The sequence below is a fragment of the Anser brachyrhynchus genome (assembly GCF_964034855.1).
Source record: "Anser brachyrhynchus genome assembly, chromosome: 10".
Taxonomy (NCBI): Eukaryota; Metazoa; Chordata; class Aves; order Anseriformes; family Anatidae; genus Anser; species Anser brachyrhynchus.
In genome coordinates, this window is record NC_137705.1 from 21,111,826 (window position 1) to 21,126,854 (window position 15,029).

Genomic DNA, 15,029 nt, shown 5'->3' on the forward strand with positions numbered 1-15,029 from the left:
AAACAAAACCTTTAATTGGTACATAATAGGACTTCCAGTAATGTGAAACACCAAATGACATGCCTTCAGTTCTATTAGCATTACTCTGAGTTTCATTGTCAAACATGAACATGGAAATCTTTAATGATCAGTGTTCAAAGGGGGGGACACAGGTCAAAACACAGCCCGGGACAGACACTTGTGCCCATCAACAATGTAACATCAAGCCACGCACAACATAAAGTTCCTTCTGACCCTTCCCATTCCTTCTTATGGCTTGCTTCTTCTCTTGTGATACTGTTCAACTGTCATGGTCCCTACAAATGTTTCCCAACAGGCCTAATCACATACAAGCAGTGCAAGCCAAATTCTGCTTAGTCCTTACAATGTCTGAATGCTATCTGTTCTGGGCAGGCTGAGGATGTGACAATTGAAAGAAGTCTTCACTACCATCATTTACAGTGCTGTTACCTCACATGGGCAGAAAAAAGACACTATTATCTTGTGAACGAAAGTCACTGATGATTATAGCAAGGCATATTGCATAGCTGCCATTAAGCACTGCCTAGGAGATCTGAGACAACTTTCCAGGCAATTTTGGATAAGCCCCACATACTTTAAGAGATATATAATGGGTGTTCACGTGTGATAGTTACAATAATTACCATACCTTATATGACACCGACTCCACCTTTGGCTTCTTAACAGGAGTATGCTGCAGAGTGTCTTTTTTATCTGATAAAACTGAATAAAAAAGAGGAAAAGTAAGTCATGGTCCTTTTCTCTTCTAAACAGTAGCACTCGTAAGCCTTTACTTTGAAAGCAATTCAAACACAGTTATGTTTGACTAACAGTTAAGGTATGGTTTTCTTTACTGTAAAGCACATAACATAAAGACTAGTTTTGGACAGCGAACACATAAGACCCTGTCACACAGACAAAAAAAGAAAATATTCTTAAAATATTCTTACAGGGCAGTTCTCTTTTTGTAGTGTTTTTCTTCCTTCTGATTGGAAACTCATCAATTTTTAGCTCACCATCATCTGACACATACTCATATTCATCTCGTACAGGTTTTGCTTTATCTTCTTTAAAATTCTGCAGTGACCCAAACACACTAGTATTCAGTTGGGTTTTGACTCCCTTTGAACTGCAAAAAAAAATTACAAATCAGTAACAATATACTGACCAGGAAACATTTTGAGAATAGACAGAGAGGAAGACAATGAATACTTTTCCTCATACAGAAATCTCAGTCAATCTGAACACTTTCAAAGGTGCCAGAGCAATTTAAATCATTTTACAAACATGTTACTGTACCTACAATTTATATCCCCAAATACAATGCAGACCAGAGCAGCTTTCCTGGCTTGAAATAAGCACTACAATATTAAGTTGTCTCAAAGTATATCACGATATACATAATGGACACACAGCATGGAATTTTGGCATGCAGTGTTCATTTAAAAGTTTTTTTGTTGTTGCTTTTTTTTTTTTATGTACCCTGAATAGGACCTGCACAAAATCATTTAATATAACAAATTTAAACTAGTAAGAACCTGAAGTGCCAAAAAACAAGACATAGCATGAATACTGAAGGCAGTAGTCTCAAGCAAAATCCCAGACTCAAAGGTAGATCTTTGCTGTTATGGACAACCAAGACGGATTCAAGGTAAAATCAAGTTCTATAGTAAAAAAACTTTTTGTATAAGTGTATTTTCTACATTGACCATAAAGACAGATTTTCACCTTCTTGTGTAAAAAAATAATCACTAGACTTTTTAATTTTCTAATTAATGAATATTCTAATATTTTTACTTACCCAAGCAACTTCTTATTAGAGAAAGAGAACGTAAATTTATTGTCCTTATTTCCTGATAAAGGCGTCTTTTCTGATTTGTGTTCCTCTTCCATTTTTAATAGTGAATCAGGTTTACTGTTCTGAAATGCAAAAAGACCCCCCCAAAAAAAAACAATAAAATCAGTTATATGAGTTGCTAATATTTCAGATTCCTAGGTAATGTCAGAGAATCCATTGACCTATACATAGAAAAAATATGCCCTGCAAATGAGGTAAGTAATAGAGAATTATAGTCTTCCTTAGACTAGATGGGTTCTAGTTCAGGGACTTGTCCCTGGTCAAGAAGAACTTCAGCACCAGTTTAAGCAGGGCCCACCACAAATATGCCTGATGTTAAATTTAAGTATAGCTCTCTAAAATTGGTACAGACTGAAGTAAAATATTAAACACTGCTCTTCATCATCATGCTTGTGCAGCTAAGGACAGAATCTAGCACAGTGCCTGTAACATGACCGCATTTTATTCCCAGACTCCACTTGCTTCTTTCACACCTTCAGAAGAGCTTGAATTATGAATTCAATATCAAAGTCATTTAGTCTTCAATTATATTTTAAGCATAGCCCTAATACTTTCCTAAGCTGTACTGGCTAGGTAATTAACTGGTATATATTGATCTGATCACGCTAACCGTGACTGTTTTTAACACAAAATTTAGAACTCAGATGTCTCCGTTAAAAGGTCAGGATTCTTAGTAGCTTTCTGCACAAGAAAAGACACATGCTTCTGTTTCGAGGAATTTTTTTGCACCTTTGTCATTAGAAGTTCGCGAAGTAAGCAAAATTCAGACAGCTATTTTTGCGAGAAAGCCTGTGTCACCCTGTTTTAAAAGGTACCTGGAGAAAAATTAGTTTATTCTATGGATGAATTTTTCTCACCCTACATTAGCTCTCTTGGGAGGCAAGCTTTTAGTCTATGGGGCGTGATTCAGATTTCATTAACAATATTTTTATGCCATCAGGAGTTATTGATCTGGAACTACTCCAGACTTAAAGTACTGTAACTAGGTTAGAGCAAGAACCACAAAAGTGATCAGCACTGAAAAATCTATTAGAAGTGTTCCTACCAGCTTCATTAAGGATAAGAATGGACAATTCAGCACATGCTTTTGAAAAACAGCCATACACCTCCTTTATTTGTGCTTACTTTGTTGTTTTCTTTTCAAAAATTTTTCATTGGGAACTGAAAATTGGTGACTCGTACTCTCTGCTTAGGTAGGCCTGTAAACATTTCTCCACCATTGACTTATCTCTATGTGGCAGAACCAGCAACAAAACTTAACAGGAGACCTTACCTTATATTTCCATTTGGCTTCTGTTTTGCTTTTATTTTGCTCTCGAGCTTCAAATTTCTCCACCTCATTTTGCTTATTAGCTGTTTCCTTATTGGGAACACTTAAAACATTCTTTGCAGCCTGGGGAAGAAAATCAACTTGTACTCTTAATGAGGATGGAGCACTGGCATGTTACACAAATACGTTTTTATCTAGAATATAAGATGGCATATTTTTGAGAACTCCTTTTCTGATTTATCCCTTTTTGAATTCAAATGTGAGATTCAATCAAATATTGCTGTTTCAGAGACTGCAGAAGATTAGCTGCATTTCTCCTTCATATAGTAACAGACAAGATTACTGTAAAAGCATGTTAACCTCCCTGCCTATTGCTCCATGGACAGGTTTGGCAAACTGCATACAAACTACTAGGAAATTCAGAAGCATTTTAGAAAAGTCTTATGGATTCTTCTTAAGAAAAAATAAATAAAGTGTACAATGCATTATTCTGTCAGCACCTCAAAGAAATGTTGGCCTCTGCTGAGGTCAACAGCAAAATTTACATTAACAGACATCAAAATGAAACTTGTCCTACATGGGCAAAACCAGAAGCAAACTAGTGCTTTATCTTCGTTCACTCATTCTTGAGCAAAATCTCATGCAAACAAGAAGCCCCAGAAAAAAGTCCATCTTGTCTGATGGACTGATCATGGAAATGAACGCAAAAGTGATAATAACACTTGAAATATTCATGTAAGAGTACAGGGGCAAAAAAAAAAAAAAAAAAGTCTTAATTTTCATCTCACCTTAGTTTGGAGAGGGACCTGGCAGTAGTTTGCCAGACTCAGCTTGAAATAGTAGGTTTCTTTCTTCATATCAAATGAGTTACCAAACAAACAGTCAAATCAAATTGAGCAGCCAGGTTAAAAAAAAAAAAAAAAGGCAAATGCAAAACTCTCATTTACTTCAGTAAAGACAGGGTTTCACACTGTGTTGCTTAATTTTGTTTTCCATGAGACCTAAGGAGAGATTTTATCCCCACTATGACAAGAACAGGGGGGAGGTTAAAATACGACCCACCTTTCCCTTCTTTGGCGTCTCAATCTTTGTCAAAGCCTCCTTTGTGTGTGCCTCCAGCAAGTCAAGATTCGGGATGGCTGGCGGTGGACTCTCTTTTGCCTTCTTTCCTTTCTTTTTTCCTTCTCCCTTGACTTTTGGTGTTTTGGGAGGTTTGGGGGGTTTGGGAGGCTTGGGGGGTTTAGGAGGCTTAGATGGCTTGAGTTGTTTGGGGGTTTTCACAGTTTTGGGAGTCTTTTTTTTAGGGAGCTTTTCTACAGGTGGGGGTGGAGATGTCACTTGGACGGGTGATGGTGCGTCCTCCTTCTCCACAGGACAGATCTCCTCAGCATTTGTGTTGGCACTCGTGTCTGCTTTGCTGGCTTTCGAAGCATTCTGTAGTTTGGCACAAAATAGGAAGGCATTCAGATCCACCTGTATCATGTTAGATATTCCCCTGCACCCTCCCGTCCTTACGGAAACAAACACCAGAGAAACCTCCTTCAATATAGGAGTAACAGCATCCATATCTCAGGGAATGGACACCACACCACGTGTCACAGTAGCGTTCTGCCCACCACTAATTTCCCTTCAGCTGCTGCTCAAGCACAAGGTCGGCCTGGAGAAACTCCAGTGCTGAGGAAGTTAACTCTCACCAGGTTATATCAGGTAGGACTCTTCAGTGGACTGCCCACACAAACAAACGTATAACATGAATGGTCTTTTGTTTAAAATGCTAATCAGTTTGAGTACAATCACTTCAATTTAATTCAGATGTGATAATGTAGCAGAATCATATTTCATGCCCTCAGGTAAAATAAGCAGTGAAATAGCTGCCCAATTAAAACTGACAATACCTGACTAATTATAAAGAAGTTATTTTCTGCTTAACTTGCCATTCTGACAATCAAAAAAAAGTACATACTGCATCAAAGAGGGTAAGATAGATTTCAATTTTGAGGTCTTTGGATATAGTTAGAATGCAACACCTTCTTCTCAAAGCACAAATGAACTAGCTGCTATCACCTTGCACTGTCACACACCTCCGAGTGGAACATGATACCAGACTTACTGGACAACAGCTCAATACAACCTCTGTGGGTTGTTGGTTTTTTTTTGTTTGTGTGTTTTTTGTTTCTGTTTTGTTTTTTAATATAATGATTATGCTTAATATAATAACTCTGCCTAAAAACCAGCCAAGAGCAAGGCCTCCTACTAGGCCGATGTCCAGAATGATAGATAGCTCCTAGCTCAGACAACATCACAGGTAAGACCAACGAACATAAGAAAAAGGACACAGTATAATGAGCATGATTAGGAGATGGCAACAACATTTTCTGAGCTCTACTGTATTCGTGGGTAGGAAGCAGCTATGTGAAAGGAAAAATAAGGATGGAGACAGGACTGTGGCCTGTCCTGCTAGCATGACGTGGAGGAGGAAGGACGTAGGGCAGGCAGGCAGAGCATGAAGTCAAGGAGACAGCAAACAGGAGCCCAAAACATGTGGCCAGTCAGCCACAGACAAGAGTCCTAAAAAGTAACCCTACTGCTTAAACCTCTCATGAATTATTTTAACAAACAAGATAGGGATAAAAAGATTCATTTATTTCAAGTCCTCTGTTTTAAAGTCTAGCTTATTAAAAAATGAACAGTGTAGTTAACATGACGAAAAGAGCACAAACCTCACTTAATCGTATTTCTTTGGCAAGGTCCTTGATAAGCTGTGCTGGTTTGAAGTTTTCTGGTAGTTCATCTTCATGCTCTGCTAAAGCCTAAACCAGAACAAAGCCAGACTGCTGTTTCTGTGCATGATTTTTTTGCAAAAATATACTAAAACTCGTTAAGTGACACGTCAATGTTTTTTCCAAACTACTCAAATCAATACTGACTACATCAGTAATACAGAAAAAAAAATACACTTTATTTCCCCTTCTAGGTGTTATTGCTGTTCCTTCAGGACAACTACTTACAAATTATTGCATGTTCACAACTGTAACATCAGTTTGCTTACCCCCTTACATGACATTCTGTGAGAAACTCCTTTTCTACATCTACAAGGAAAGGTTGTCTCAGAATGTTGTTTTCAGTGGACCCGATAGGCACATACCTTGTCAGCAGAGTGGTCTGGGAGCTCCCTGGCAGGACTGAGGTTTTCATTCACATGCCACGTTACAATATTCAAAGTTCAAATTTACCTAACTGCCAACACAGTCTGACTTCCTTTCACTCACTACTTCTCATTTGCATGGCAAGTGAGAAAATAAAGAGGGTGACATGAAGAAAAGGGATTCTGCATCAGACAGTCCTACTACAGGCAATCAGGAACAATTCTGAATTCAGACTGTCTTTTTGCAGTAGGAAGCAGCCAAGACCCTGACTACGTTTAAATCTGAGACAGCCACCTAAGTGATCTAAACTGTGTATGCAACATTGTTTACTCAGCTGCTCACCCCTTCTCAAATTGTTCCCATTTTATGATTGAATGGCCTGCCTCTTGCAGCTAATTCCCCCAAATTTTTGGAGCAATGCATACAAGAATAACGCGGCTGAAATGACCGCAGTGGGAAACTCAGGCTGCAAATCCCTTTAAGCCATCTCTCTGGGCATATATGTATTTCCTGGCTTAACTGATGTGTTGATTTGCAGGAACAGAGCACCTTGTGCACACAAAAATGCAGGCGTTGTTCTAGGCCTTGCTCACATACACAGCCTCTACTTAATTGATTTGGTACATGAAAATGCTCAGAGCCATGGAAAACACTCATTCAGTATCCTGTTGACCATAAGCAGAACTGATATTTTTAAAACTCCGATGGTACCTTTCTTATTCCCTGCTGACTCCTCATGTAGCATTATGAAACCCCAGCTGTCACCCTCCTTCCCTGCTCTCCTGGTCCCTTCTCTTTGGGATTCTAGAGTGAGGTGTTTTGCTGCGATGATACTGTCTGTTCTAGCATTTGTTCTTTGTTCCCATGACTGACAAACCTGAGGAACACAATATTAAAATAGGGTCTTCTCCCACCTGTTTTTTAGTCCATGACCTGAAAGCACCATTGAGAATTTTTGCTCCTTGGAGTAAATGAGCAGGTGGTTGTTGCCCAGCTTTGTGCAAACCTAAACAGAGAAAAAGCAGTGCCATTCAAATGCTGAGAACTGAAGTGGTTCTACATGAATTCTCTAATCTGAAAAAGTTTAAACTGTGAAAGTTAACTTAAAAGTTGGTCACCGCAAACAAATCCCTATTGTAACTTGATGGTAATAAGGAGTATATTTACTGTGTCATAAATCCAACTCTGCCTTTCTATACTGTGGTTCCTGTAAATTATGTTTACACTGGCAGTCATCTTGGTTCCTTTCTTGGTCACATATTCAAGCTAGCTTCCACGTTCATACATCCTAGGCTGTGGGCTTACAAAGGTGACGTGAGAGGTTGTTTCATTCTGTCTGAAAAAGCAAGTACCAGTATGTGGAAACAAAGCTATCCTGCACAGAGCATTTCACTTCTCCATGAGTACAAGCTTGTCTAAACTTTTCTGCTCGTTACAATTTTTATTTAGTGTCTGTCACAAGGGGGCCCCCTTCCAAGCAACACTTCGAGGGACCCCACACCTTACTAGTTAGATAAATTGTTGTAAATGTATCTGGTGGGTGTCTCTAGACACCTTCCATAATAAGAAATAGAGGCAAGGAGAAAAGCGAGCCCAAATTTGTAGAGAACATAACATGCATGGACATTTGGATCAACTCTGAAGGAATATGATTTAGAAGATTTTGAATGTCACAGAAAACTTTGCTTTAATTCGGAGTGCTCCTGCTGCCCTGCTGACCCCACCACTGATGTTCCCGTGGACCCATGTATACATATGACCTGCCAATGTACTTCCACCAGAATCATCAGAATTATGAGAAAAGGTGGCACTATTCCATGTGCCTTGGGCTGACAAAGAAAGCAGCTCGTTACGTTAAGACAGGGAATGAATCCGTAACTTACACTACCCAGCCTAGGTAGTTGGTTACAACATTATTTGCCTCTGAAGCAACTTAAATATTTTTAACAAAGGAGATGAAATCTTTACTTGAGTATAGGTAAGAGGGATGGCTAAGGTCCTTCCTAGAGAAAGGTGGCAGGCTGATTAAGGTGATAGCTGGACCACACCTGCACATTCAGCTGACATGTTAGAAGTAGTTTTTAAATACTAGCAAGACTGCTTTTGGCAACCTGTGGCTCATCAGCAGAAAATAAGAGTAACTATTTTCAGGCCCCCAAATCTAAGCAATTAAGGCAGGCAAAGAAAAGCAGTTTTACCTTTGAATGTCTCTAATAGATGCTTTCCCATATACCAACATGCAGTTTCGAAGTTTGGAAACTGAGTTAGACTGACAATTTTCAATCGTCTTTCTACTTCATATGCCCTGCAATACAAAGCAAACTGAACTTAAAAGCAAAGCAGGTCACAAGTATGTTGCACAGTGTCAAGCACTGCTCATAAATGCCTGAGGTTCACTTCGCAGTACACATGGAAGGATATTTCTTTGTGCTGCCACCAAGTACTCTGGCATCAGACCAAAAGCAAAACATAAAAATAACGCTAGTAAGAAACTGTGATATAGATGTAAGATATTTTTATTGCATTATTTGTCCAACATCAGTAGAGACTACTTCTATTGTTTTACACCGGGCAAAGAGCCCATCTGAGCAGGTGAATAGGTGTCCAGAAGGCAAATGGCATGTTCTAAGACAAACATCCTGACAGTTTTTAACAATTCTCCCTTCAGAATCTGGCCATTTCAGTCCAAACACCTCACATATTCTTCCATGCACTATGTAAGAGGTGTAAAGATGGGCTTGGAATAACCCAGCAAAGGAGAAACTGGTCAAGGGGACAAATATGGGTATGCTTTCCAAAATTCTCCCAAAGAAGCTACATCAACAACACCACTGCAAACGCAGGATAATTATTATGAGAGAGAATGACCAATTTATTAAAACCTGACCCTCTACCTAAACTAAGATTTTAAAAACAGATTACCTCATCTGCATTTCAACACTTAGACTATGTAGAAAATGTCCTGCAAAGGCCAGGCAGTCTACAGGTGTTAGAGTTGCATAAATCCAACCTAGAAGAGAAAGAAAAGATCCTTGAGAATAAATACTGGGCCCATAGTAACAAACAATGTATTCACTACGTGAACTTCATACTTCACTCTACAACTTACTTCCTACATACCAACACAGCTCTTCAGTCCAAGTCAGCACTAGAACCACCTGTGCTTTGAACAAAGTTGCATTTGGGCCCTTGTTCAATTTGCACTAGTAAGGCCTAGTCCAGGAACTTGCTAAGCACCTTTCACTCACAGTCCCAGGACCACCTTCGACTGTGGCTATTTCAAATAGACATACAGCGAAGGGAATATATTGCCACAAGTGCCTTTACTTTTTTATTGCTGTTAAAAGCAGCAGCAGTTACATAATAGTAGCTGTTTTCACATCACTGACAATTCCTGACACTGACTTTATTGCAGTGTCAGAAACAGGTGTTTTCCAAACACTTATTTTCACACTAAAATCTACCTAAATTAGTCAATCTCCATACATTGTTCAATGTTTATTCCACCATCTGCTTCACACATGGTCATGAGAGAAATGAATATTCTTTATGAATATCATCCTAGGAACTGAGAAAAACAAAATTCACCACTCAACCTACAATGAAAGCCTGAGTCTATGAAGTAGCCTATAAAAATCTGTGACACCCTGGTCTTCAGCCTCTTGTGAAACCATAAACACACATTCACACCATGCAGGCACCTTGGTGTCAAAGGGAATCAACAACCAAGAAGTGAAGCAAGCAATGCAACGTGAGCTCTCCATTAGATACTGTGGCACAAAACATCAATGTCATGCTTGGACATACAGAGAGGACTTGGGAGTTACTTCAACCCAGGTAGACCAAAAGTGGAACGCTGTATGTACTAGTTATATTTTTAAAAGGCTGTTAAAATATTGAGAGAAAACAGTAAAAGTTCAGGGGTTGTTGTTGTTGTTTTTTAAGCACATAAAATTAGACTTCTACTGAGAGTTAGACTTCATACTTTGTCAGAGAAAGGTGGTCAAATCACATTCCTCTAGCACTTTGGACATGCTGTTTCGGCAGCTGTAAAACAAACAGTAAACCCCACCTGTAATCACCTGCTCACCTGAAGGAATGAAGAGTGTCTGTCCTTGTTTAACTGTGCATTTGTAACATTTATCTACCTGGTCTGCAAAAAACATTTCACTGTGGTTTGCTGCTGATTGCCAGCGTTCATAGAGAGAAATATTTGCAGAGGCTGGTTTGATGAGATAAAATATTTTTTCTCCCTGAATTAGAAAACACAAAATTAGCAACCAGCAGCCAAATCAATCAAAGCTGCACTGACATGGATACAAGCACTCACAAATATTTAAATAAATAAATATATAGCATTACATATTTTAACACTATTTAAGTAAAACTTACTAGTCAGCTTTGTAAAGAAGGGCTGAAATAAATCACTAGCTGACTACATTTGCTCAGATTTGTGGGGCAGATGGTACACAAGGTTTGTAGTCAGGTTCCCTTACCCTGCAAAAGCAGGATGTAATATCTTCCAGGTCTTAGGAGATGTGCTTGCAGAAGGCACTAAACAAATATTCACGTCCTAATAGAGTGAGAATACACCAACAACTTCCACATGACAAGTAAACCCTGGCACTACTGAGAGTGTACCCACTGACAGCAGTTAAGGCTTTGCACATTTCTTATGTGTATAAGAGGACCATTGGGGAAAAAAATGAGATCAAGAGAATTTTAGGATGGTCTTCACATATAAAATGTAGTTCGTTGCTAAATACACTGCAAAAAGATGAACCCTCACCTTCAGCACATGGTACCATGCAGAAGCTCCTCCCGAATCTATGTGGAAATCTGTGTAGCTGTCCTTCACACAGATCAGGCAGTACTTGGTAACTTTTGGTTTAGCCAGAAGAGCATCATCAGGCCAATAGTTTTCCACCCAGGACAACTTCTTAACTATATCTGGAGGTTCTACAAAACTGGACATCCTTTATAGAGAGAATTAAAAACAAGCATGCATCTTTTAAGAAAAAAAAAATAATAATAATAATGCAAGAATCCCAATACAACCAAAAGTGGACTCTGACTCTATTACTTCAATGGCAATATGAAGCAACAGCTTACATATCAGTGGAACTGTTTTTTATTCAGAAAATTTGTGAAAACTGTTTACAGATATAAATCTAAGGCTTTTTAAGTATGACGATGCAGCAATGACCCTTTGAATTCTTTCAGTAGCAATATTTATGATGAACTGTTTATATTTTCCAGTTCTTGCCTCTTGCTATGCAGGCTCAGTTACCAATTGTGCTATATCCCAGCCACTTTTTCAGCCCCCTTCAGAGAAGTGAAAGGTGTGCACTCTTACATAAGTGGTCTAGTAAATCTTAACAACTTTCAGGTTAAACTTAATAGTAATAATATTTACAGCATTGATACTTCAGACTTGTGAACTAAATAAGTCTTGATCTGCTGCTGAAAATCAGTTAACTTTTTATTTAGATTGACTAAATTACATGAAAAACTCTGAAGAAGAAAAAATATAATTTGGGTTGATAATGTTAATATACTTAAAGTATGATATATAATTAATTTATATATTGTCTTATTTAAAGTAAACATACCATTTAAATACATTATATAAATTATATAAGCATACCGTATATTATTAATCACAGCCAAAATGATGTGGTGGCGTAAGAAGCAAGTATTATACGTCTTTCATCCCCAAATGTGTTAAATTTTATATTTAAATAGTGAAAATTTGGCCTACTATTTGCAGGAGGTTGAAGTTCACTGTTGGACACTCTAAAATATCACTTCCGTAAGAGTATCTGCACTTCAAACTAAAATTAAAAGCTCCCATGTGTCATTTATACTCACTGTCAAATACTGATAACAATAGCCCCATTTAAAATGGCAGGGAAAGACAGAGCAGTGCATTCAATTAAAATGTCACTGTCTGTGCTAAGAGATAAAATATTTGCTAGTTAATGTCTAAATTAGCAGCATATGACTGACAGCGCCAGTAGTCCTTCAGAATAAAAGACCTCCCGTTATTCTCTGATAATGGCAGAAAGCTAAAAAATTCCTACTGAAAATCCTGGTAATCTTAGAAGCCTGTAATTACTACAGATGCCTTCTGCAGGAATGGGTGTGCACTACTAAAACACTAACTACATGGCTTCAGGTTAAAATGGCTTAAAAATAAATGAACTTGTAATTATTCATCAGCTTACTTTTTAAAGGCTATATTAAGTCTACTGTCCTCAGCTAAAATAGAATGGTCCCCAAAGCCACCATTCTTATTTGTTGTTGTTGTTGACACTCATCATTTTCTGTGTTGTGTTTATACAAAAAGGAATCTTTTCCTCCATTAACACTTCCCATTAGAAGCATTAGATACCCAGAAGGACTACAAGAACTGTAAAAATAATTACACAGTTGCATAAACTTCAATATATTATAGATGCATCTACCTATTTATAGAATAAAATCACAGCTATATAAAGCACAAAGCAATAACTTGAACTCTTAGGCATTTACATCAACTGATTATCCTATATGTAAAGCATATAATTTAAAGCATGAGAAGAACAGTAGTTTTCCTGTCGTTAAGGATTGATGATATTCACATAGCCAGTATCATGACATATGTCTCACTGAAATACTAAAGCACCTCAGCCTCAAATGCAGAGCTCATCTGGTACTGTTAAACACACACACACACACATACACCAACTTTCTGTTGAGACGTCAGCATCACTCTAGTTCTGAACTGCTGTCATCCAAATTACAGGTTAACTTGCAAAAGCACCGAGACTGAAACTTTAACACATAATATAGGACTACAAAATCATAATCATTTCAAACTTACTCTCATTCGAGGACATCCAGTGACATGTTATTCCATACCTAGAGCCACATCTCATCTATTTACTTTAAACAGAAGATTTCAGTAAGCAATATACAATTCACTCTTGCCAGTGCTGTATGAATAGGGTGTTCACTATGTCACAACATATTTTAAAAAAGAATGTTCCAAGGAGATCAACACGTTAAGAGGTTGCCTTAATCTGGAAGAAGAGCTGTCGCTGATTTACATCCATCAAGAGTCTCATCTCTCATAATATAATAGTTTATATTATATATATATATATGTGTATATATATATATATATACATATATATATAAAAGACCCCCTTTTGTCCATATTCTCCCACAAATCCATGTTGTCCTTCTTTCTTTAGGTCTTACCAGTATGTGTCAAGCCCCATCTAAGATCATAATAGGAACGTACGACATTATCACTCACCACCAGGACAAGGCAGAGAATTCTCTCCTGGAACAACTAGTTATGTCCTAGTTGTAACTCTCTAGTATACAGTTGAACTGAATTAACTATACCTGTACTACTGGAGTTAAAATAAAAATGAAAAGATGTAAAAATGTTCCATTCTGATATGTGAATGTTGATGGCATGTGAATGGTGATGATATGCATGTCTGAATTACCATGAAAAATTCTGGCCCAACCAATCCACAACACACCATACTCTTCATACAGCTACAGCACTTTCATTTCCGTGCTTTCCCTAAAATGGCTACATATGGACAAAGCCATACTTGTCAGCATCACAAGAAACCAGGATCCCAAGGCTAGAGCGGGACTTGTTAAGGAGGGAACCACTTAGAATGCAGCAGTCAGACCCCAGGGCACCGCGTAGTGCCGCAGGCTGGACCAGCTCACCTCGTATCTGAGAACTCCAGGTTAGTCACATTGAGGACTCTTTTTCTGTTTGTACTGTAGTAGTAATCCACAAATTCCTTCAGCTTCATCTTGCAGTCTTTCTGTTTGGTGACATCAGTGACATCAACACTTCTCTCTGGTCCTAAAAATTAATTCAATGAAAAAGGGAGATTGATTGGTGGCCTGACTTGTCCCATTTTGTATGCTTGGGTGTGAGTTAACATTTCCAGAAACATCTCCAACTTTTTATTTGTTGCTTTTCTTAGCCTTTGTAATTTATTTGGTTTACATACATAAACTGCATATGTATAAAATGGTACTTTTTTATTCATGCCCCATGATAAAATTATTTCCATAGTTTTTATTTTTAAAGGATTAATATTATTTTTCATTACAGACATTATTTGCTTGGTGAAAATTATATGCAAATACCTGAATATCTATGGAGTAAGCCCTACCCACCACACCGTAAATTTCTTGTGATTGAGTGCAATACTGTACAGGATATCTTGTCAAGCAGATCTTTCAGGATGGTTTTCCTCATGCTCTATTAAAGATTTTATTTATGATTTTTTTAAAGAAATATTTCAGGTGTACCATGAAATTTTTGACTTTTTTATCACATTAGGAGAGAAAAAAAATATTTTTCCCCCTACAAAACACCAGCACAGTAATGACATATTTGGCAATCTCATTTGTGGTGTTCCATCCTCTACTACTTGCTTTAGATTGTTTCTAGAAGACATTCTAGGTCCAATGTAATAAATTAAAAACAGTGAAATAAATTCCTGCTTGCGAAATCTCACTGAAGCCAACCAATCCCATGGAGGTTACACCAGCATTGTATTTGTTCTGTTCTCTTTAAAAATCTGGTGCCAGCTTTGGGTTAAATAGCCTATGTTCTTCCCTTCAGCTTTTCATTAACAATTTTTTTTTTTTTTTGGGGGGGGGGGGGAGGTGGACTATTTCAGCTAGACGCTGAGAGAAAGCCAGCAGATGCATGAGGAGCACCTAGGTC

The 15,029-nt window shown here is 38.0% G+C and overlaps 1 protein-coding gene across 6 annotated transcripts in view; it reads right to left on the reverse strand.

Annotated features, from left to right (window-relative positions):
* PHF2 (PHD finger protein 2) overlaps positions 1 to 15,029 on the reverse strand; it is a 104,923-nt gene that overhangs the window by 17,675 nt on the left and 72,219 nt on the right. For all 6 annotated transcript variants that reach the window (XM_080606503.1, XM_080606499.1, XM_080606504.1 and 3 more), the window contains 12 exons: positions 14,012 to 14,153; positions 11,064 to 11,250; positions 10,365 to 10,527; positions 9,197 to 9,284; positions 8,473 to 8,579; positions 7,189 to 7,280; positions 5,849 to 5,938; positions 4,191 to 4,562; positions 3,132 to 3,251; positions 1,802 to 1,920; positions 951 to 1,129; positions 650 to 723 (listed from right to left, as the gene is read on the reverse strand). In XM_080606503.1, coding sequence (XP_080462629.1) covers positions 650 to 723; positions 951 to 1,129; positions 1,802 to 1,920; positions 3,132 to 3,251; positions 4,191 to 4,562; positions 5,849 to 5,938; positions 7,189 to 7,280; positions 8,473 to 8,579; positions 9,197 to 9,284; positions 10,365 to 10,527; positions 11,064 to 11,250; positions 14,012 to 14,153 — 1,733 coding nt within the window. The remainder of the gene's footprint in view (positions 1 to 649; positions 724 to 950; positions 1,130 to 1,801; positions 1,921 to 3,131; positions 3,252 to 4,190; positions 4,563 to 5,848; positions 5,939 to 7,188; positions 7,281 to 8,472; positions 8,580 to 9,196; positions 9,285 to 10,364; positions 10,528 to 11,063; positions 11,251 to 14,011; positions 14,154 to 15,029) is intronic.